Below are 25,773 nucleotides of genomic sequence, written 5' to 3' on the forward strand. Positions count from 1 at the left end.
GGACCAAAACGTTGAAATTTTGGGTCCATGGCCTGGAGACTTACCAGATCTTAAAACTTGTGGTCAATCCTCAAGAGGCGGGTGGACAAACCAAAACCCACTAATTCTGACAAACTGCAAGAAGTGATTATGAAAGAATGGGTTGCTATCAGTCAGGATTTGGCCCAGAAGTTGATTGAGAGCATGCCCAGTCGAGGTCCTGAAAAAGAAGGGCCAACACTGCAAATACTGACTCTTTGCATAAATGTAATGTAATTGTTGATAAAAGCCTTTGAAACATATGAAGTGCTTGTAATTATATTTCAGTGCATCACAGAAACAACTGAAACAAAGATCTAAAAGCAGTTTAGCAGCAAACTTTGTGAAAACTAATATTTGTGTCATTCTCAAAACTTTTGGCCACGACTGTACATTTAATGCCTTATGGTTTTAACGTCATATTATCTATCTGCACTCAACAAGTGTTTCCATAGGGTCTAAAAACAGAGTGAAACCATAATGAGAAACATGCTGAGGAACTAACTAATTGGCAAAAGTGATCACTTTAAAAATTGAGTTCAGCCTGAAGGCTATTAGACATGTTTGTGTATGATGCACAATGGTGTAGGACCTCTAGTATGAAGAGGGAATAAACAGCCAGTCGAGTCGGCTTGATTGCTCTGGATTGTGGGCGGAAAAGGATAAATTAGCAATTCATTCTTAATTACAAAGACCAGAAAAACATTGCAGCTAACAAATGAAGCAACAATATTACTGATAGGGGTGCGCTCCGTTTCCACGCTGTGCGAAAGAATCGTTCTCCCGCAAGTCGCAGGGCCAAGCTCTGATTAATGATGATTTCTCATTGAATCTCTCCAAACATTTATGAATCCAACCGCCTCGGCGCTCCTTCCATAAATCTACGTGGGGCAGAAACATTTCCGCCCACAAAGTCACGCAGATCTTTGATCCGTAAACAGCGACGCACCCCACCTGATCCCGTTGCGCTACCGGGGGTCATCTGAATAAAGAGCCGGTTCGTCTCCTTTTTAGTGCGGCCTATTTGCGACGGCGGTCGTCAGTCAGTGAATGGCTGGCAGTCACGTCACCGCATTCGGCCCGGCCGTAATAAAGAGCTGAGTTAAAGCCCTGGATACAGGGCCCGCCGAGCGTGTTTTGAAGTGCCGTGGTCATTCAGCAAGAGGGATTTATGGCCTGCGGTCCATCAGCTCTGATCTTAAAAGGCTGTGATTAACAGCAGAGAGAGTAGAGATGGGATTCAGCACCGCTGTAGGCAAACCCTGACAAGGCCATACCACTCAGAAGCTTTTTACTCGACCTGTTAACAAGGGGACTCACTCTCTCTTACACACACACACACATTGTTTTTCTGTGGGGGGTGAAACATAGTAGCATATGTCTCTTTCAGGACAGAATAAGACCTTATTTAGGGGCTCTTGAACCTGTTTTTTATCCGAGTGTGAATCAGTTTTGTGTATTGATATTTAATTCTGAATATTTAAATATATAGATCTAAATATACACTACCAGTCAAAAGTTTGACAGTAAGACTTTAATGTTTTTTAAAGAAGTCTCTTCTGCTCAGCAAGCCTGCGTTTATTTGATCCAAAGTACAGCAGAAGCAGTAATATTGTGAAATATTTTTACTGTTTAAAATAACTGCTTTCTATTTGAATGTATTTTAAAGTGTAATTTATTCCTGTGATCAAAGCTACATTTTCAGCATCATTACTCTAGTCTTTAGTGTCACATGATCTTTCAGAAATCATTGCAATATGCTGATTTGCTGGGTTTAAAAAAAATTATTACTATCAATTTTTAAAACAGTTGAGTAAATTTTTTCAGGATTCTCTGATTAATAGAAAGATCCAAAGATCAGATTTTATCTGAAATAAAAAAGGTTTTGTAACATACACTATAACATTCAAAAGCTTGGAGTTTTTTGGGAATGAAATGATAGAAATTAATGCTTTTATTTGGCAAGGATTCTTTAAATTGATCAAAAGCGATGATAAAGACATTTGTAATGTTACAAAAGATTTCTATTTCAGATAAATGCTGTTCTTCTGAACTTTCTATTCATAAAAGAAACCTGAAAAAAATCTACTCTGCTGTTTTCAACATAATAATAATAATAATAATAATACATGTTTTTTGAGCAGGAAGTCAGGATATTAGAATGATTGCTGAGGGATCATGTGACTGGTGTAATGATGCTAAAAATTCAGCTTTGAAATCACAAATTGTACTGTTTTTGGTATTTTGGATGAAATAAATGCAGGCTTTGTGAGCAGAAGTGACTTCTTAAAAAAAAATCTTTTGACTGGTAGTGGACATTTAAATCTGCAAGACTACAATGCATTTTTAATATCTCAAAAAATATATATATATATTTTATCTTGTGAGAATTATAAACTACTGTATTTAATCATATGTACTTCATAAAAAAAGCTATTCGGCATCCCAGGGACTCCAAGAGTAAAAATATGATTAAATGCCATGATTTTTTACTTGCTAAAATGTTATTGATATTAGTTTTTTGCTAGAGTCTAATTGAAGAAAACCGAAGCAATGTTATTGTTATTAAAATTTCAAGCTTTAATCTTTTTATCTTTATTTTATTTGCTCAGCATGTTTTGGCTGTTAATTTGATTGTAATATGATAATACAATAAGACTATTCAGAAGCTCATAAATCTCTTAAAGCACATAACAACTGAATTTTGTCTTGAAACTGACAGATATTTAACTCTAATTATTTAAATCTAAATATATAATTAAATCCAAGATACTCCAAGGTCTTTTTTAAATCTAAAAGAAAAGACAGGTTGATAATTGGATTCAATCACAAACTATTTCATCATGTCCTTCATTTCAAAAATATAACTTTTTTTTGTCTAAGAGACTGTAAAAATATGATTAAATGTAATGCATTTTTGAAATGTAATTGATATTATTTTCTTCAGGATGTCAAAGTCAAGCAAACAGAAGCGATTCTCATTAATGAAAAACTGTCTACATTTGTGATTTCAAAAATGTACTATTAAAGCTTTAATCATTTCTGTCAACTGAGATTTTATTAGAGTTGGAATTGCAAATAATGTTATTAGTTTTTATTAGTTTTCAAGTTGACTTGAATTTGAAGTTTATTTGCTAATTTGTTTAATTTGTTATATTTTTAAAACTTACATTTGAGAGTATTCCTGCAGGATGAAGTTCACAAATGTGACCCTGGACCACAAAACCAGTCATAATGCTATTTTTTTTTTTTTTTTTTTTTTAAAGCTGAATAAATAAGCTTTCCATTGATTTATGGTTTGTTAGGATAGGACAATATTTGGTCAAAATACAACTATTTGAAAACCTAGAATCTGAGGGTGCAAAAAAAATCTAAATACTGAGAAAATCGCCTTTAAAGTTGTCCAAATGAAGTTCTTAGCCATAAAATTTACAAAATATCTTCATGGAACATGATCTTACTTAATATCCTAATGATTTTTGATTTTTTAATTTTGATATACCCATGCGACTTCTGACTGGTTTTGTGATCCAGGGTCACAAATAAGAAAAAAAAAAAAAAGAAAATCACTGTGCAATTAGACTGAATTAGACACATATTTTGACAAGTTAATTAAACTTTTTATGCATTTACCGTAACTTAATGTCCAATTATTGAAGTTACATTTTAGTTCAGTTTCTCATTATGACGAAAGTTGCTAACAAAATTTATTTTAACCAAGCAAAGTCAGTGCGCCCTATTTAATATTCATGAGTTAACCCTGCACATGTCATGATGTGCATGAACAAGTTCAACAGCGCTGACCCCACTTTGTCTTGAAATACAATCCCACGCCACTCAGGCAAAAGCAAGCACTTTTAACACCCCGTCATTAGCATGATCTCCCAGACCGGCTGTAGCGGAGACGTTTTGTCAGCTGTGGTTGGCAGAATATCTGTATTCTAGCAAATCCGGACGCACAAGATTAGTATTGCGCTCAGGTGCGTGTCAAAAGCAATCTGTCGGCTCACAGGGTTGGGAGTGTGAAATTAAATCAGATACACTCATTATCTCTTTGCACTACTAAAAGGTTTCAGGCATCTGAACAACCACAACCTGTCTCTAAAGTTTTATCTCACTCGCTTTTACAGGTGGAGAGCATGCAGCCACTGTAACGCATCCGCTTCCTGCAGCCTTCTCCGACCTGCTGCCACACTTCCTGGTGGAGCCTGATGATGTTTATATCGTTAAGAACAAGCCGGTGACCCTCACCTGCCGCTCGACCCCTGCCACTCAGATCTACTTCAAGTGCAACGGCGAATGGGTTCACCAGGATCAGCACTTGATCGAACGTGACGTGGACCCTGCCACAGGTAGACCCTCTCAACACTCTCTCCGAGCTCGACAATAAACCCGGCTGACCCGCAGCATTTATAAAATGACACTGAAAAACAGGAGTGCCTATAAAGGATGCTTTCTAGATATGATGCTCTTTCTTCTTTTGCAGTATAGCACAAAATACAAGGACTTCCTTCAAAGCAATTTTCTAAATGTCTTCTGTCCATATTGTGAACAGGGCTTGCTTTGTCGGTTTAGTTTGGATATGTCTTGTTTTGTTTTTGTTTTTTTGTAGTAAAAGCAGTTATATGAATAATTTAACAGCAACTGTCAGTTTTGTAATCTATTAATAATATAATTTAATAATCAAAAATCTTTTGCTTTACAGTGATTTACCGTAGTTTTGAGATGTTGCTATGCACGGTGAAAGCTTTTATAAAACTTCAGAAACCGCAGTATTATATAAGACGTTCTGTTCTTTTTATTAATAGTAATCATTTTGTTTAACCGTAGGCTGTTCATGGTTGCCAAGCAACATTATGGTCAAAGTTCGTTTTGTAAACTTGACAAACTAATATATAAGTATTAGGATAGATATCATACATAACACAATGATGTCATTCTCTGTACAGAAGCAATTCTGTCATTAATTACTCAACCTCATGTCGTTCCAAACCCGTAAGACCTTCGTTCATCTTCGTAACACAAATTTTGATGAAATCTGAGAGCTTTCTGACCCTGCATATACAGCAACGCAACTGACACATTCAAGGTCTAGAAAGGTATTAAGGACATTGTTAAAATAGTCCATGTGACATCAGTGGTTCATTTTAGAAAGCTACAAGAATACTTTTTGTGTGCAAAGAAAACAAAAATAATAGCTTTATTCAACAATTCCTTGGATGAGCGTTCTTGAGAGTATCACAACGTTGTGGTACTCTTGTGAACACACATCGAAAACTGACACAGAAGAGATAAAAATTGTTGAATAAAGCCGTTATTTTTGTTCTTTGTGCACAAAAAGTATTCTCGTAGCTTTATAAAATTAAGGTTGAACCACTGATGTTACATGGTGTATTTTATTGATGTCCTTACTACCTTACTGGGTCTTGAACGTGTTAGTTGTGTTTCTGTCTATGCAGAGCCAGAAAGCTCATGGATTTCATCAAAAATATCTTAAAGAACAAAAACTGACAAATAATTTGCTCACCCCCTTGTCATCCAAGATGTTCATGTCTTTCTTTCTTCAGTTGTAAAGAAACAGTTTTTTGAGGCAAACATTATCGTGGACATAAAATGGTGCCCGCGAGTTTGAACTTCCAAAATACAGTTTAAATGCATCTTTAAAAGGCTTTAAACGATCCCAGCTGAGGAAGAAGGGTCTTATCTAGTGAAACGATTGGTTATTTTCTTTAAAAAAATTACAATTTTATATACTTTTTAACCTCAAATGGTCGTCTTGTCTAGCTCTGCGACAACTCTGTGTATTCTGAGTCAATACAGTTAGGGTATGTCGAAAAACTCCCATCTCATTTTCTCCTCCAACTATAAAATCGTCCTACATTGCTGCTGAAGTCCTGACCCAGTGTTTACAAAGTGAACGCTCAAGGAGGGTCAAACGCCCTTTACAAAAAAAAGTGATGTAGGACAATTTTGAAATAGGAGGAAAAAATGAGATGGGAGTTTTTCTACATACCCTAACTGTCATGAACTGGAATACACAGAGTACATGCGGAGCTAGAAAAGAAGAGTGTTTGAGGTTAAAAAGTATATAAATTATAATTATTTTAGAAATTAACTGATTGTTTTGCTAGGATCATTTACAGCCCTTTGAAGCTGCATTTAAACTGCATTTTGGAAGTTCAAACTCGAGGGCACCATAGAATTCCACTATATGGAAAACATTACGGAAATGTTTTCCTCAAAAAACATAATTTCTTAACGACTTAAGAAAGACGTGAACATCTTGGATGACAAGGGGGTGAGTAAATTATCTGTAAATTTTTGTTCTGGAAGTGTTCCAAAAATGAATGAAGGTCTAACAGGTTTGGAACGACATGAGGGTGAGTAATTAATGACAGAATTTTCATTTTCGGGTCAACTATCCCTTTAAATAATGCATGGTCTCTAAATGAAGAGTTTGTGACCCATGATAAATGATAATGGATTGAAAGCCAGATGTTCCTTGTCGACATATCAGGCAGCTTATCATGTGCAGTGACCGCAGAAATTACCTTTAATTTGGAGATAGTGTGGGAAAGTCGAGCAGCTCCATAAAATTAAAGGTAATATGTGAATAGAGAAAACTAAACAATGCAAAGCTATTAGAATTGCAAAATACTTGTCGGATGTGTTTGGTAAATGACAGCATTTATTCTCATACATTTTCAGTTTTAGTTAATATATTTAAAAAACAAATGAATTAAAAATTTGAAATCAAGTTGTCTTACATAATTGTGCAGGCTATTGCACATATTTATCATTTGTGACCCTGCACCACAAAACCATTTGTAAGTAGCGCTGAGTTTATTTGTAGCAATAGCCAAAAATATATTGTATGGGTCAGAATTATCCATTTTTATTTTATGCCAAAAATCATAAGGATATTAAGTAAAGATCATATTCCATGAAGGTAATTTGTAAATTTCCCACAGTAAATATATCAAAGCTTTTTTGCTTTAATATATTTAAGAACTTCATTTGGCAATTTTCTCAATATTTTGAATTTTTTTTTTTTTTTTTTTTTTTTTTGCACCCTCAGATTCCAGATTTTCAAATAGTTGTATATCAGCCATATTGTCATATTCTAACAAACCATACATCAATGGAGAGCTTATTTATTCAGCTTTCAAATGATGTATAAATCTCAACTTCAAAATATTGACCCTTATGTTTTGTGGTCCAGGATCACTTTTCTTGTTAAATCCTTTAATAAATATTTTTATCTGTTTATTTTATCTGCTCAATATATTTTGGCTGTTAATTTAATTGTACTATTGCAATTAATTTAAATGTTGGATTTCAAACAGCTGTTACTAGCTTTCTAACTTGGTTGCCACCAGTTTTGCTTTACATCTATTTATATCATTTGGATTATTGTCACATCTCATTTACTCTATAATTTAGGCTGTTATGGAAAATACATATGAGATGAGAGTTTGTCTACCTGTTAGCGCATGTAAGGACATGTTTAAGTTACATGCAGTGCAGATGGAGTTTATATCTTTCATCTCAAGCGTTGTTGGTATCAAGCAAGATCGCATCCACTGCTTAGCATAGCACTAATGGGTTAAGAATGGCTCATTTGATTAGCTTGAAGAAGCTAATCAGGCATTGATGAAGGCAGATAAGATACTGTACTCCTACCTGATCTCATGAACGAAAACATACCTGTGCGAACTTTTCAGCAAAGGAGCAAAACATGTACCAATGAGTACATATCAATGCAGTTTCCAACAGAAATGGCTGTGGCCACTAGAGGTGAATGAGCACATGTAATCGTTTTTGTACACAGCTATGATTACAGCTCCATATGTTTCGCTTTCCGGACAAACTGTAACAAGCTTGCTCGGTAGCTCAGCCGGCACGGAATTGGACTTGGATGTGGAACCTTGGGTACGAATCCCGTGAAAAAAATGACTCGCAATGGAAGAGCTGAAAGATGAGAGATCGAAAAACAAGCTAAAATGACATGCTTGTGATTGCGTTTTTATGTCACATTCACTTTTGTTCATATTATCGTGAGGTTTAGGTGTAGTGCATATGGTACATTATCTTAAAACGTCACAGCGCATTAGAGTTATAGCGCCACTTAATTGACATTTCACATCGAATATGTGACGAAACATACATAGCGGTCTTGCATAAAAGTTCTCACAGGTATCTTTTTGTCATGAGATCAGGTTGGATTTCACACAATGTTGATGTGTATACAGTTGGTGCTCATTGATGTTTTACAATGCATTTTGGGAATTTCTAGGCATTTCTTTTCAGTGTATTGAATGATTGTGACAGCAGGACTAAAATGACTTACTGGGCAGAATGTTGTACTAGAGAGTGGTTTGAGTACGTATTAATGTTCAAAGATGCTGCGTTTCTTGGCAGCTATAAACACCCCCTGCGGTTGGTCCAGTGACTTCTTGATATTACTTGGCAGAAGAGTTGTTTATTATTATTAATATACATTTGTTTTTCATATTGCCTTTGCTGCTATTTTATGAAAACAGTCACTGCCACATATCCCAACATATCTTCAAATGTTCCTCAATAAGATTTTAAAGCTTTTTTTTTTTAAATCAGCATTGAAGCTGAAGTGTCAGTTCCCCCAAACAAGTCCAGAATGGGTTCTCTGCAGTTCGTGATTTGTTTCTTGTTTTCCAAGACAGCTTTGTGTTGTAATTCCTCAGAGGTTTAATCACTCTCCCCTCTGAGAGCAGTTTAAGAGATGTAGCCGGCGTTGTAGCCGATTTGTTCAGCTGTACCTGTTCTTATGTGGACACGCTGCGTTTCCTGTTATTTCCCTCCATCTCGTGACTGATTGGGATCCGCGCTGACAAGCACTCAGCTCGGCTTTCTACAATCATATTGTTCCTAGCATCAGTAGAATAAAAGAATTTCCTAAAGGGTTTTCTGCATCTCCCGTTTGCCGTCTTCCCCCCGTTCTCTCAGGAGGTGGAGGCGGGGAACGGCTCGTCAGCATTCAGCGAGCGGATGTTTGTGTGTTTGTTTGACGCTCCTTGGCAGAGGCAGCGTAGGGGCATAGGGATTCACGTCACGCGTGCGCTAGGATTCAGAAGTGATCTGTAACTTAAAACCTCCAATTCACAGCATGACAGCTGATTGGGAGAGCTGACGTGCGGATGACATGCTGCGGAGGAGCTGCAACAATTTTCAGGGGAACGTCGCATTTCTTAAGATGGAGGATATGCCGCTAGGTATTAGAGCAGACAGGCATAAACTCCTGTCATCTGTCTATAACACATGCACACACTAGACTATTAACATTCAGTTTCTTTTGGCAGACAGTACATTGTGTTTATTTATTTAGCTGCGAGTCGCATTCTGAATGCACGCGCACATTCTTCATTCACCGGTGTGAAGTCGGTTAGTCTGTTTGACTGACGTCTGAGCCAGTAGTACATCACTTACATAGTATATGTTTTGCCACCTGGAAGGATTATAAAATTATGTTTACAAGATCACAACAAATTAACATATTAAAAATAATAATAAAAAATGCTTAAAAGCTTATTTTCTGGGTTTTCAGTAAAAAATCTAACAAACGTTAAAGTGTTTTTTGTTATAGACACAACTGACCGTAAGATTTACCCCAAATTAATTATATCTCATGTTTAACTCTATAGAGACATCAGAGCCAGCGGCAAATTCCAGAAGATCTGGCCGAGGTAAGGCTATTCTTAGTGGGTTCATGAGCACTGAACAGCCAGCAAATTTTCAAATAAAGGATATCTTTAATAACAAAACATATTTGAAGTCTAAGCAAGTACATTCTCACCTAAAAACTCTTAAAACTACATTCTGTGGCACATAAACAGTATTATTTCCAAAAATAGTGAATTTGGGGCGGTGTTATTTTTGACAGCAAATTTTGATTTAGTCTTAGCCATACTCTTAGTTTTAGTCATATTTTAGTCATCTGAATGGTTTAGGTTTAAGTTTTAGTCTAGATTTAGTAGATTTAGTCAGCTAAAATCTAATGGGTTTAGTTACAGTGTAATGCATTTATTAAGCATTTCTCTAAAATTCCTAAACTCATAGGTTTGATATTAAGGTTTTATCATGATAGATAAAGAATTAACTGCTGTGACACGCAACATTAAAATATTATCAAAATTAAATTGAACCACTTTTCATAAAGAAACAAGAACATGGTCTTCTTTTCAAAGAAATACCAATGGTTATATATGCTAATTATGCATTCTTTATAACAAATTTTTTACCACATTCTTAATTCTTTCAAGACATATTTATTCATGTAAATTTAGATTAATCTTTATTAGAGATATTAAAGTGATTCGGTCAAGAGTATTGACCGAGTGAGTGATTTTCTGTCTTTCTTTTGTTGATTGAGTAATATCAATGCCACAGACAATAGCAACTAAATTAGGCTGCTGTCCCTTTAAAACCGAACACACAAATGCAATATACTGATACAGAGAGGCATTGCTGCGGTGTGTGAGCTTAGAAATCCAGACCAAATTAAGTTCTCTTTTGTGTCGTCAAATGTATCCATATGTTTTATGAGACATGCAGCAAAAGTATTCTAGCTTTTGTCAAGCCGGATAGACCAATAGGGTATGATACAGTTTTGAAAAATGAAAACTGAAAAATGCTGATTAGGAAAACACTCTTTTCTTTTTATTTCACTGTGTGTTAGCAGAAGCATTGCATGACTTCGGTAACTGTCACTCTGTTTGAATACAATCTGTTGTTAACAGTGAGACAGTACAAGGTCTTAACATGACACCCCATTCCTCTTGCCTCTGTGTTGCTGATGAATGGCCAGCGTTTGGCCAGAGATGAAGGACAAACAGATGTCCAACAGTATAGGTTTCCGAAGGTACCCACATTGATCTCTCCCAACTTCCACATTGTGCTGTCAGCAGTGTTTTGAAAGGCAAGCAGCGGGAGGCATCATCTCCTGCGTAGTTTCAGAAAGTCTGGCTCAAAGTTAGTGCTGGGAAGTAAACTAGACTCCTGACTTTTCCTTTTGAATAGAAAAACAACTCAAACATATGTCAGCTCATTGAAGCGGAGAGTACAAAGTAGTTCCACTTGTCTTGCCAGCTCAGGTGTAAAGGAAATCAGTGTTGTATGGATATTGTGTCTTATGTCTGAATATGTTTTTGTCCTTATAGTCGCCATGGCATTTAGGTTCTTTTTATATTTAGCTGATGCTTTTATGCAAAGTGTTTTCTAACTGAGGAAACACTAAACCAAAGTGATTCACATGAATACACATAAATATTTCTTAAATATATACATGTATGTGTATATATACAGTGCACACATATACACAGCCAAAGATTTTTAATGTTTTTTAAAGAAGTCTCTTCTGCTCACTAAGCCTGCATTTATTTGAAGCAAAGTACAGCAAAAACAGTAACATTTTGAAATATTTGTACTATTTAAAATAACTGTTCTCTATTTGAATGTATTTTAAAATGTAATTTATTCCTGTGATCAATGCTACATTTTCAGCATTACTGCAGTCAGTGTCACATAATCATTCAGAAATAATTTTATTATGCTGATTTGCTGTTCAAGAATCATTTTATTATTGTTATTATTATCAAATAGTAAAATTTTACTGTTTTTGCTGTACCAACAAATAAATGCAGGCTTGGTTAGCAGAAGAGATTTCTCTAACATAAAAAAAAATCTTTCTGTTCAAAAACTTTTGACTGGAAGTGTATATCATGTAAACTTTTATTTTGGATGAGATTAATCACGATTAATCGATTTTAAAACATTTTTATTAATTGAAATAAAGCTGCAAATTAATAATGATAATAATAATAAAAATAATAACAATTTTAAGACATTATTAAAAACTTTCAGTTAATTTCATTTAGTTTTAATTAAAGCACCAAAATAAAATAAGATAACCAAAACCCAAAACTGAAACATGAAAATAATAATAAAATGTTAAATAGTAATGTAAAATAATTTAAAATAAACAAAAACAAATAAAAAAGTTCATAACAGCATAAAAACCTTCGAATAAAGCTAATTTTAAATATTCATAAAACACAATTTGTGTATATATAACACTGCTTGCTGTACGGCTTTTTTTTTTTTTCATTTAAATTTTTATGTTGTTTTTGATGTATTTGTGTTTTCAATATGCATTTTAAGTGTGTTTAAAATATTCTTCCATAATGGTAGTATATGTAGTACAGACTTAAATTTATGCTGATTTAAAAAGAAATTGTGTCCATTTTATTATTACTGTATTAGATTTTCATTTTAGAATAATGTGATTTTGAGTTTAAAGTGTGCTATATTCCTTAAAAATAATTTCCGAATACAAAAAAATAAATAAATTTGCATTTGGCTTATAGTTTTGTAGTGAAAAATGACCTGTATATTTCTCTTAATGACTTTCCCACCCACAATATCAATATGTTACATATGCAATCAATACTTTCAAATGTCACAGCCTTCATCATGTTTCGGCCCTCATCATTAAGACTCAAACCACTGATTCCTTGGTTCTTATCATGATTTCAGTCATTGGTACCTTGAGGCAGTTTGATCTCATCGAAGGATGTTTTAGTTTGCAAATATCAAGTTATCGACAACTATTTGGTATCTGTCTGCTTGGTGCGCGTCTCCCTTATATCTGCAGCGTTTACTCGAATGAAGAATAATGCTGCGATCTGTCCTTCCTCTCCAGTGTATCAGTGTCCACTATCGATTCTTTCCTGGGAGTCTATTGGTTCTCATTACCTGTCTCCAGTAACTTATCTCAATTGTATTTCCCTGGCCAGTTCAAAACTTTAACACACACACACACACACACACGGGTTTCTCATTCTCACGTCTGAGGAAACTAAGCTAAGACAGGGGAGAGATGAAGACATATCCATTCAAAGAGAAATCAATGATGACAGTGGATTTGCATGGACCAGACCTAGATGCCGGCTGATCCATTACGGCAATATTCTCCTTTAACTAACTGTAGTTCCAGACACAGGCGAGAAAAATTGCGACCGATTATATTTGATTTGGTGCCTCCGAAAAACTTCCATAGGGGATCAATGTGCTTTTGAACATGATCATTCTTATTTCATACAATCTGTCATACCTGACAACATCTCATTTCCCACTTCTATGCTCATTTGTGAGAGTAATTGTTAAAAAATAAGAAATATTTGTCTCTTTAGAGATAGCTCTTTGCAAAAGACACCTCACTGACTTGTAGATATGCATTAAATTAAGTGTTTCCCATGAGCCTCTTTGACTTAGAGATCCTGGTTTTGATTATGAGATTTTTAATCAAATTTGAATTCATTCGTTATAGTTTGCAGCATGATTTTTAGTTAATATTTCCGTAATCAGATAATTAAGTTCCTTTGGATCCGATTCTCTTCATTTATTTTGTTAAATGAGCAAATTGTAATGATTTTTCTCCATGCCAACCATTTTGAGCTTGTTTTCTCTGTTCTCAGGTAAAGCTCCTGGCTTTCTACAGACAAACTAAGATGATTAGTAATCATTTTTAATTGATGAGGCAGATTTCTGCCAATTCCAAAGATCTCAGGTAGACAATGAGCATTTCAGTGGCCCTTTAGAATCTGAATTATAGGGGGAATGTATAAAAAACAGAACGTATTCGAAGGTGAAATGAATTATGAGCAATTTCCAGAAACTCCTGAGAATTATTGGCACCCTGTCCACATATTCTCAGAACTGTGTAATTAAGTTCACGCAGACTTGTGTCTTTGATTAAATGAAACCATTCTTTGGCATGTTAAGATTTTTCTGGAAACCTCGGGCCTCCTGGTCATACATTTACTGAATAACAGAAAGAAAAGCAATCACAGGGTTCCATTCAGAGAAATTCCATTATTATTCATTGTTATTTTCTTCTTTCAAGGTTGAAACTACCTGGAAAAAGTTCCTTATAGACTTGATGTGAAGATATTAAATGCTATTATATTATTTATTGATTAAACATAGTAGTCTAGCAGGGCTGTCAAACATGACCACGAGTCTAATCTGGACTGCATAATGATATGATTGTTAAAAACATTTGCATTCATCCGTGATATGTTATGAAATACACTGCTGTTCAAAAGTTTGGGATCAGTAAGGTTTTTGAGCAAAAGTCTCTTATGCTCACAAAGACTGGATTTATTTAAAAAAATACAGAGAAAAAAACTGTAATACTGTGAAATATTATTATAATGTAAAATAATCGTTTTCTATTTTAATATACTTTAAAATATAATTTATTTATGTGATGCAAATCTAAATTTTCAGCATCATTACTCCAGTCTTCAGTGTCACATGATCCTTCAGAAATATTTCTAATATGCTGTTTTATTATTAATATTTGTTTGGATCGTGTGATGTTTTTAAAGATTCTTTAATGAATAAAATGTTAAAAAGGACAGTGTTTATTCAAAATACAAATCTTTTCTAACAACTGAAGTATTTACTATCACTTTTTATTAATTTAACACATCCTCATTAAATAGAAATGTTAATTTCTTTCAGAAAAAGAAAAAAAATGACTGACCCCAACTTTTGAACAGTATTGTATATTGTTACAAAAGATTTCTATTTCAAAATAAATGCTGTTCTTTTGAACTTTCTATTGATCAAGGAATGATGAAAACAGCATCACAGTTTCCAAACAAAATCATATTAAACTGTTTTCAACATTGATAATAAATCAGCATATTAGAATGATTTCTGAGGGATCATGTGACACTGTAGACTAAAGTAATGGCCAATGAAAATTCAGCTTTGCATCACAGGAATAAATTATATTTTAAAGCATATTAAAATAGAAGACCATTATTTTAAATAGCAATAATATTTCACAATATTTCTTCTGTATTTTCAGTCAAATAAAATACACAATTGATGAGTTTAACAAATATATTTAAAAATCATAAAAAAATCGAAATGATCCCAAACTTTTGAATTTGAGTGTATAATTTCTAATTCTATTTTTTTTTTTTTTTTACTTTTAAGGATGTGTTATATTAAACAAAAGTGTCAGTAAAGACCTTTAAAATGTTACAAAAACTTCTTTGTTCATCAAGTATCCTGAGAAATTTTTTTTTTAATTTATAATTATAATAACTGTTTCTTGAGCACCAAGTCAGCATATAAGAATCATTTCTGAAGGAAAATGTGACACTTAAGACTGGAGTAATGATGCTGAAAGTTCATCTTTGTCATCACAGGAATAAATTACATTTTAAAATATATTGAAATAGAAAACAGTTTTAAATGTTAAAAATGTTTCACAATATTACTGTATTTCTAATAAAATAAATGTAGCCTTGGTAAGCGTAAGAGTGCAGTACTGTGTGTGTGTGTGTGTGTGTGTGTGTGTGTGTGTGTGTGTGTGTGTGCATATATTATTTTGTGTTATACAGCAACTTTATAAAGCAAATATTATAACGACTACAAATGTAGATTATCACACATCTGAGAACATCTTGCTAACAATGTAGAAACACAAAGATTACTCCACAGTGATGAAGCGATCTTTAATGGGTTGTTAGAGGGCTGATTTAGTCAGTAGCTGATGTCTCTACAGCCTGGGCTTTAATGAGCATCAAAAGAACGAGTAGGAGGCGAGGACAGTCAGTGTACCTCTAAATGAACATAATCGTCTCGTGCCACCTGCTAGACATCAATCAGTAGCAATGGGGCTAATTGATAAGGCATTATTAGCAACTTTCCCTTTAATGGGAATTGTATTTCATCCTGTCTGAACGGCAAAGAGGGAGAGTGTTTGGCTTTGAGACATCAGGAGCAGATTGCAAGGTCAACAGCACCGGTAATCCAGCGAGCACACAGACCCATTAACTGGCCTGGCCGGGTCAGCACCAGCGAGGGGATCTGCATTACTGCAAATGCTTCATGAAGAGACTGTTCAGAAACTGACCACACGAAAGCAGTCTAAATTGAAAGGTAATATCACTGACCATAAATCAGGCTGTCTGGAGAATCACATCAGTCTATGAGAACTAGTTTTTTTAACATTGGATTCAGGCCTTAATTAATCTCGGGTTCAGATGGCATGCCGTGGACCACAAACAAACCATTTATAAAGTGTCTTATGTAAATTGCAGACTAAAATACCAGAGCTTTTTACAAAATTTGCAGATTTGAACTCTGATTGCAGGCTTCTTCATAATTATAGGAAATCAGGGTGTGCAGAATTTTGTTAGTCTGCCGTGCTTCCTTTTTAAAAGTTACCGGTAAATGAGTGCTGTGCTTTAGGAATACTTCCTGGTTTGGTCATAGTTTGACTTGCATTAAAAGTTTTGCTAATATATATATATATATATATATATATATATATATATATATATATATATATATATACACAGTCAAGCCCAAAATTATTCATACCCCTGGTGGCAAATTCTGACTTAGAGTTACTTTTATTCAACCAGCAAGGTTTTTTTTTTTTTTTTGATTAGAAATGACACAGACGTCTCCCAGAAGATAATAAGACAATGTACAAGAGGCATCATTGTGGAAAAAAATATTACTCATCTTTTATTTACATTTGAACAAAAGGTGGCATGTCCAAAATTATTCATACCTTCTCAATAATCAATAGAAAAGCCTTTATTGGCTATTAAATGCTTCCTATAATTGCTGACCAGCTTTTTGCATGTCTCCACTGGTATTTTAAAGTAACTTTAAGTCAGAATTTGTCAGGGGTATGACAAATTTACATGCCACTTAAACTGAGGCAAATACAGCGACCTGACACTGCACATTAAAGAGCGTAAAAAACACAATATTGTAATTGACATACTGTTTGTATTTCGTTATGAAACTGACAGATTTTGAACGCTGAGGTTTTGGAATATCTCCCAGTGCTCCCCATCCAGGCATTTTGAACTTGTAATTGCTATGAATTAATTCTTGAGAATAACTTTGACATAAAAAATTTGGCTTTATTCTCATAATTTTTAAATCTTAGATTTTTTTTTATTTTTTAACGTGGCACTTAAACTCTGTTGTAAAATACTAATATTTGAAATGATTTGGGGGAAAAGGGAGAATATACATTTAATATAAACCTAAAATCGCCAGTAGGTGGCAGCAAATGACAGCATGAGTGAGTCATTGAGTCATTCACTTAACCAATTCATTCAAACATCTGATCAATTTAGTAAGGAAACACTGTTGTGTGTTGCTGAATCGTTCATTTAACTGAGTCATTCATTTAACCGATTCGTTCAAATGTCTGATTGATTTAGTAACGAAACACCATTGTGTGTTGCTCAGACATGCAAAACACTTCTGCTATGGCTTTGTTTGGAACTATTTGTGTTGGCGAAATACAGCAAAAGTAGGAACTGTTGTGTCTAAAATGTAAGTCAATCAATATTAACTTGTTTATTCGACTGTTTTATCAAATTAATATCACTTGCAGTTTTGCTGAAATTTAGAGAAAAAAAAACTGTAGGCCTACTTTTAATGTGATATTAACTATATCAGATTATATAAATATAAAACATAAAAGTCATACGGGGGCATATGCGCCCTCTCATCGTGAATTCTGGGGGATTCTAAATGTATTTTAACAGACTAAATCACACAGTGAAAACCTGAACTCTAAATGTGTATGCACAGTAGTCTAACCTACATCTCTTTGTGTATGCATGCACTCTCTGGGTGTGTTTTTGTTTGTTTTTTTAGATATATAAATTGCATATAGTTTAAACCACAATTACGGTATTATCGTAGATGATATATATGGCGCGCACACACACACAGAGAGACTTTTGAACCATTTCAAAGCAAATACAAAAAATGTATACTGAATTTTTAGCATACACATTTTCTACATAACCTTGTGTTGTTGTAATGGTTCAAAGAGTGCTGCTCTGATGTTTGAGTTGTTATTCAGGTGTGATTATGGCTGTTTCGGCTACCTCAAGCTGGCTTAATTCACTGACCTGATGTGCCCCAAATCTTCTGCATTTAGAGGAAATATGTGGCACAACAGAAGTTCTGCTGGACGATGAAAACAGCTCCTCTCAGTACACACAGTCTGCACTCCCACAATCCATTTCAGCTCAGCCCATAGCTTACAGCTAGTAAGTAATTACTTTTTGATCAAGAGCTATGCCCTTGTTGTTGCACAGAATGCAATCTAGACTAACAACATGCCTGTGGTAGTGATTCAAGCATTTATTTTTCTCACTGTGCACTAGGAGACCAATGGATTATCAATACTGTACCATTAAGATGTGTTGCTTTTTGTGAAAGGAAATGAAGATTGACACTGTAGAGCTGCTGCGAAGAGCCCCGGAGAGCTGTTTACTTCACAATTAAAATGGCAGTGATGGGAGTGAAAAGAGGAAATGTAGTTCAGGATTGGGAAAATGTCCATGGAATGGCATAGAAAATGGGATGTGGAATCCTCAGGGCCTGTTTTGGAAATATTCATACATTGGGAGGTTTTTCAGTGGCACATGCCATGGATGCTTGTCGTTTTGCAGCCCTGTAGTACTGTAAGAGACACAGAAGCACAGTGATTGGTGAAAGAAGGTTCTACCATTGGATTGTATGCTTTTTTGAGCTCCATCTTTTCACACTGAGGACAACTGAGGGACTCATATGCAACAGAAGGTTCAAACGCAATGCATTAAGAGGGTGAAAACTTTTAGAATTTGAAGATCAGGGTAAATTTTACTTATTTTGTCTTCTGGGAAACACGTAAGTGTCTTCTGTAGCTTTTGAAGGGGAGTACTACATGAAAAAATGTGATATTTAGGCAAAATAAGAAAAATGTACACATCCATTCAAAAGTTTTCACCCCCTGGCTCTTAATGCATCGTGTTTTCTTCTGAAGCATCAGTAACCTTTGAAACCTTCTGTAATAGTTGCATATGAGTCCCTCAGTTGTCCTCAGTGAGAAAAGATGGATCTCAAAATCATACAGTCATTGTTGGAAAGTTGGTTCAAATGCACAAATGCTGAACAAAACAACAGAATTTGTGGGACCTGAAGGATTTTTCTAAAGAACAGCAGGCAGTTTAACTGTTCAGGACAAATAACAAATAAGGGACTCATGAACAACACTGTATTAAGAATCAAGTGTATATAAACTTTTGAACAGGGTCATTTTTATAAATTCAACTAATATTTTCTCTTGTGGACTATATGCAAACATCTTTTACGTAAAAAATCGTATTCAGGTCAGTAATAAATATAAACTAACATGCATTTTGTATTATCCCTTTATTATTAAAATATTTTAATTAATTTCATTATTAGTTATAAGTCAATTTTAGGCTATTTTTTCAGTCCAAACAAAAAAAAAATGTCTTTCTTTTTTAGTTAAATATGATAATTATATTATATCTCTATCATGAATTTCTTTGTCTGATTTCACATTTACTCTTCAGTGGCATATGGGACTCTTTTTGTCAACTAGATAAATGCACTGTTAAATGAGATTTTATTTTAGTCAATCCGGTTGTTGTTGTTTTTTTCTTCATATTTCATAAAGCAGAACAAGTGCTGCTAGGAAAGCTTGACAGAGATTGCAGCTGTAACTAAGGGCAACAGAGACTAATTTGATTGACATCTGTTGCTGCTCCGCCATCACATTCTTCTAATTCTCATTCCCTATCATGTAGCAGCATTTTGCATCATGATAAACACAACATTTGAAAAATTCTACAGTTTTCTGTCTTTAACTGCATCTACCCCAAATACACATCAATACGAAGACAGTTAGTCTTTTTAGATTTTTTTCATACATTTCTTGTGTAGATATACTGTAAAAAAGCATTGTGTGGGTGAAGATGGGTGTTAATACATTTCAGATATGAAGAAATAAAATGCTTCTGTGACTAGCGCTGCTTGTCACTCAAGCCTTACAAAACATAAACAATCCACCAAGACATGTACAGTTTTTAACTGTCACCAATCAAGTAAGATGATTTTTGATGCAGATCAACACCTGTTCGGCTCACGTTGCTTTATAAATAGATCAGCCGCTGGGAGAGGAGGGAGGGGATGTGACAGCTTAATAGTCCGTGAAGATTTTTTGATAGGCAGAGAAACCGGGTGGATGACAGTTTGTGCTTTGTGTGCACTAGCCCTTAGGAACGAATCAGTATAAACTCACTTAGCACTCGAACAAATATCAAAATACACCGCTCTTCTTTGTCAGCCTGAGCTCCAATCGCATGTAGGATTATGACAGAGGAGGTAGTTTTGGGATGGGAAGTGGTTTCTGAACAGATTTGGAGTAGGTCTAGATTGCCACATGATGTTCAGTACAGCAGCTAGGAAATCCTGTGACAGTCTGGGAGCTGCTGAATTTACGTCCCCTAAAGATTCATGCACTCAGAAATATCCTTTGTTCATCAATCATGTGATCTAAATAGAGTTTTCAGCATGTTTACATCTGGTATTGGCATTCCTCTTGGTCTCTCATGCTCACCAAGGCTGCATTTATTTAATCAAAAATACAATAAAAGGTAATATTGTGAAATATTATTGCAATTTAATTTGAGCGTTTTTCTATTTTAATATATTTTAAATGTAATTTTTTTCCTGTAATGGCATACAATGACAATCTCTTTCTTTCTTTCTTCACTCAAAAAGAAATTAAGGTTTTTGAGGAAAACATTCCAGGATTTTTTCTCCATATAGTGGATTTCAATGGGGATCAATGGGGTTGAAGGTCCAAACTGCAGTTTCAGTGCAGCTTCACAGGGCTTTACACGATCCAAGCCAAGGAATAATGGTCTTATCTGGCAAAACGATCAGTCATTTTATAAAAAAAGAAGTAAAAATTTGTATACATTTTAACCACAAATGCTTGTTTTGTACTAGCTCTGCAATGCGCATAGTCATGTTGGAAAAGTCTTGCATGGTTTGTTCTTCATATGTGTACTTCGGTTTAAAAAGGTAGGGTAGAAAAACTCAATCTCATTTTTTCCTCTAACTTCAAAAAAGTCTGACATTGTTGTTTTACGTTGACTTTCTTTGCACATTCACTTTGTAAACACTGGGGTGGTACTTCCACCTTTCTAATGTGATTACGTAATGTGTGAAGTTGAGCTAGTGCAAGATAAGCACTTGTGGTTAAAAAGTATATACATTTAACATTTTTTTTTTAGAAAATGACCAATCTTTTTGCTAAATAAGACCCTTATTTCTTGGCTGGGAGCCCTTTAAACCCCACTGAAACTGCAATTTGGACTTTAACTTCAGTCCCCATTGAAGTCCACTATAGGGAGAAAAACCCTGGAATGTTTTTCTCTTAATTACTTTTCGACTGAAGAAAGAAAGACATGAACATCTTGGATGGTGGTGAGTAAATTATCAGGAATTGTTTATCCTTTAAAGAGCAGGTATAAGCAGGTCATATGGATTTTTTTAAGTGTCCTAATATTGTGTTGGAGTCCCTTACAACAGGTTTAAATGCATGTAAGGTCATAAAACATTGTAATTTTCTCAGAATACACGTTTATACGTTATACATATACTAGAAGTCATTTGTCAATGATTTCGAAGCGGTTTGTTCGAATCAGTTTTGAGCGTAATGTCTGTAAACCCCTCCCTTCAATAAGCCTACTCTGCTCTGATTGGTCAGCTGGCCAAGCCTGTTGTGATTGGCACACAGAGGAGTATTTGAGCAAGTTAGTGAGCGCTACCATCTTTGTTGCCAAGTTTGCGTTTGTTTTTTGATGTCGCAGGTTGAAGCGACCCCAATAACGTCATATTTAGCTCCTAGAATGTGAATTTACCAGGGGAACCCGGACAAAAAAACATGTATATTACACCCCGGAAAATGTTTTTTAATGGGGGACCCCATCGAAACATGATTGGAAATGTTTTGAGTAACAATTGGGCGGGTTTTGTTGTGAAAACCTGGCAACCCTGAGCATGCACCTTTACATAAAGTAGTAATATAGTGCTCCAATCTGTTCTTAAACTAATGACTAAACATTATGTTTGACACTTATGCAAGCAAATCATGCCCACAGCTAAAGTTTAGCTGCTAAACTGTGAAAGCATAAAAAAACAATAATGGTGGATACGTTAGCTGAGTGCTAACGTGACTAACTAAAGAAACAATACAGTTTGTAAACCAAAGTATGTCTAAGTTACATTCTTTATTATTAAACAAAGTAATTAGAACAATGACAGTCTACATTATTCGACAAGTTCTTAGGAAATAGTGGGTTCACAGCCAATTAACAGAAGTATTTCAGTAAGACAGTAATACCGTGGTTTACCTGGAAACCTAAAGCTGCACATACAGTAACTTATCAGTCGTACTTACAGGTTGTGGTTTGGAGACACTTGTTGGTTCAAATAAAGACGATTAGAAGCCAAAAAAGATAAAAGCCGAGATTTGAGACGCAGTCCTCTGTAAAATGGCGAGCACACAACAAAAGGTTCGAAATGTATTGCTGTGGTATCGTGAAAAAAAAACATTTTTAACCGCTGATTCTTCACAGCAACATCTTTTTTTTTTTCATGCTTTCAAAGCACAGAACACAGCGTCTTCTCAACATGATGTAGTAGTGTTTGTATTACGCGGGCCGGTGGGGATATCATATATCACAATATCATCTTTATGTAAAATGCACTTTTTGAATAATAACTTTGCAGACTGATTACATTGAAAGATAGCTACGTTACAAACTGCAAAATATATATTTTTTCGAAAAAGCTGTACAGTATATGGCCAACAACGTTTGTTTTTTTACCATACACAAACTTCATTCTGATGAGTTAAGTGATGTTATATAGTCACACAAGCGTCCCTTTGAAAAAATCTAATCACAAGTGGTCACGGGAGACTCCTTTAGTTGTCTCAGTTGTCATTTGGTAAATGAATCCCTTATTTTGCAGTGCTGTCAAACGCCTGTCTGCTAGGCAGAATATTTAAGAGATATAAACCCAAAAGATAGTGTGTTCCAGCTGGTTTTCATGGGTTGGTAGGTCTTTAGCTCGGAGCTATTTAGAATATTTTGGCCGTACACAGTCCTTAATTGGTTTACCTTAACAGCTACTTGCTGACAGATATGCCTTCTGGTTAAGGAGTCTGACAGAAATGGAGTTTAATGAGGCTGATATGATTTTTGTTAGCTGTAGTGCTATCAGCTAGCAGATGGACTGTCTCAGTGTCTATCTGTGGCTTTGATAATTTATTACCTGAGGTGTAAATTGTCAACAGAGGAATACCTTCTGTCAGAGCTGGATTTATTCTTGGTTGTTGGCCTGCTACATCCAACCGTGGCTCAGGCGGCCAGTAAATGTAGCTGAAAGAGGAATGAACTAGCAACTCGTGCACACACACATACACACTTACAGAAGCTGCTGTGGTATATTAGGGCACAGCCCACCTGCCTATTATCCAGAGAAAACAAGAATTGGAGAGATTGAGTCCATAGTGCTGACATAATGTTTATTATTATTATTAGAATTATGTTCACTGAATGTTCACTGAACTTGGACACACAGAATGCATGATTTTCTTTGAGGCTTTATTGACATATCGCATAATAATAATAATAATAATAATAATAATAATAATAATAATAATAATAATACTAGTAGTAGTAGTAGTAGTAGTAGTAGTAGTAGTAGTAGTAGTATTTTTCCCCTTTCTTTTTTGATAATTTAATTGTCATACCTCAATAATAATATTATTTTTACTATTAAAATATTGTTAAAATATTTTTGGAACACTCTACTTATTATTATAATTATTATAATTATTATTATAATTATTATTATTATTATTATTATTATTATTATTAATATTTTTTATTATTATTTATTTGTCACAGGGTAGAATGACCTGAACAATAATATTATTTTAAATATGAAAATATTTATCAAATAATTTTGGAACTGTTCATGTTTTATTAAATAACAAAAATACCTATTATTATTATTATTATTATTATTATTATTATTATTATTATTATTATTATTATTATTATTATTATTATTATTATTATTATATAAAAGTAAAATAGTTTTAATATTTTTTGGAACATTCCATAATTTTAAATAACAAAAATACAATTGTATTATTATTATTATTATTATTATTATTATTATTATTATTATTATTATTATTATTATTATTATTATCTCTTTTTTATAAATTATTTAATTGTCACATGGTAGAATGACCAGAATAATAATATTATTTTAAATATTTAAATATTTTAAAAATATTTTTAGAATTTTCCACTCTATTAAATAATAAAAATAAAATTGTATTATTATTATTATTGCTGTTGTTGTTGTATAGGTTCATTGATATATTGCACATAATAATATTATGCAATGGTGGCCATAATAAATTTGCAATAATCAATATTCAGAAATGTCTATTGCCCAGTTAATTCATTAATATTATGGGTTATTTTGTTAAACAGTTCTGTAAAAACAATCTCAGTTTTTTTCCAGGGTTGGTTGTTTTTTTTTAACCAGTTTAAATGATACATTCCACTTTGATACTATTGTTACCTGCGAATGATGTCAGCATGTGTTGACAGTGTTTTCTTTACTCGACTTTCTAAAAATACAAAAGCAAATTAGCATTTCATCAGCCTCTGTGGATCTGTGAATTCCTGTCCTCTCTTAACTGAAGATGAGTGTTAAAACAGAGCCCCCTTCTGCTGCAACACACGATCATCGCATGCTGATCTTACATCACATCAAACAGACTCTCTCCAGAGGCACTTTAGCATCAAACATCCAATAAATAACCACAATCAACGCTGACATGCCAATATGGTGCCACGCGCAGATCGCCATAAGATAAAAAAAATCAATCAGTAGATGCATGGCAAATTACACCTTGAGTAACCTCTAGCTGACTGTTAAAATCAGCATACAAAACAAAGGAGTCTTACATAAAGGAAACTCAGTATTATAAACAAAGTACATGGTGTACAGGGTGGAATGACCTGAACATTAAACATTATAATATTTCTAAAATAATTTTTGGACCTTTCCACTTTTTAAAATAATAAACAAACAATAGCAAACCGGTAGTGACGTAACGTGAGAGGGAGAGCGGTCAATGTAAACCATAGGAAAACAATGGATCGCAATGACTGTTCGGACACAGAGAACATTTAAAATGTTTATTTACACTTGTATGACGAACCACAGACACAAATATGAGCCTGCTATGTGGCCAAGAGGGCAGGGACATGCCAGGATTAAACAGAACAACGGTCAGAGGAGACAAATTAAGTTGTGGTGTGAGGAGAACAGGGCAGGTGTCTGTGAGAGATCAGTGTTAGCTGACGATATCTAATCAGGCAAAATCATAGCATTTGTCATCTAGAAGTATTGATTCTACTTACCAGTAACACAAACGAATGATCGTTGATCAAGCGTGTCATACTCATTAATATCCGACACAAACGTTACGTGATATAGCGGGTTTTTATTACCGCGCGCACGAGAGAGAAACACCTTTTTGTTTTATTATATGCTTATATGTGACCCTGGACCACAAAACCAGTCATAAGGTTAAATTTTACAAAACTGATATGTATACATCATATGAAAGCTCAATAAATAAGCTTTCTATTGATGTATAGTTTGTTATGATATATATAATATTTGGCCGAGATACATCTATTTGAAAATCTGGAATCTGAGGGTGCAAAAAATCTAAATACTGAGAAAATCACCTTTAAAATT

The 25,773-nt window shown here is 34.3% G+C and overlaps 1 protein-coding gene across 1 annotated transcript in view; it reads left to right on the forward strand.

The window, feature by feature from the left end:
- Positions 1 to 25,773, forward strand: part of unc5a (unc-5 netrin receptor A) — a 279,601-nt gene that overhangs the window by 138,468 nt on the left and 115,360 nt on the right. The window contains exon 2 of the mRNA XM_073820581.1: positions 4,149 to 4,370. Coding sequence (XP_073676682.1) covers positions 4,149 to 4,370 — 222 coding nt within the window. The remainder of the gene's footprint in view (positions 1 to 4,148; positions 4,371 to 25,773) is intronic.

This window comes from Garra rufa, chromosome 16, assembly GCF_049309525.1.
Source record: "Garra rufa chromosome 16, GarRuf1.0, whole genome shotgun sequence".
NCBI classification, from domain to species: domain Eukaryota; kingdom Metazoa; phylum Chordata; class Actinopteri; order Cypriniformes; family Cyprinidae; genus Garra; species Garra rufa.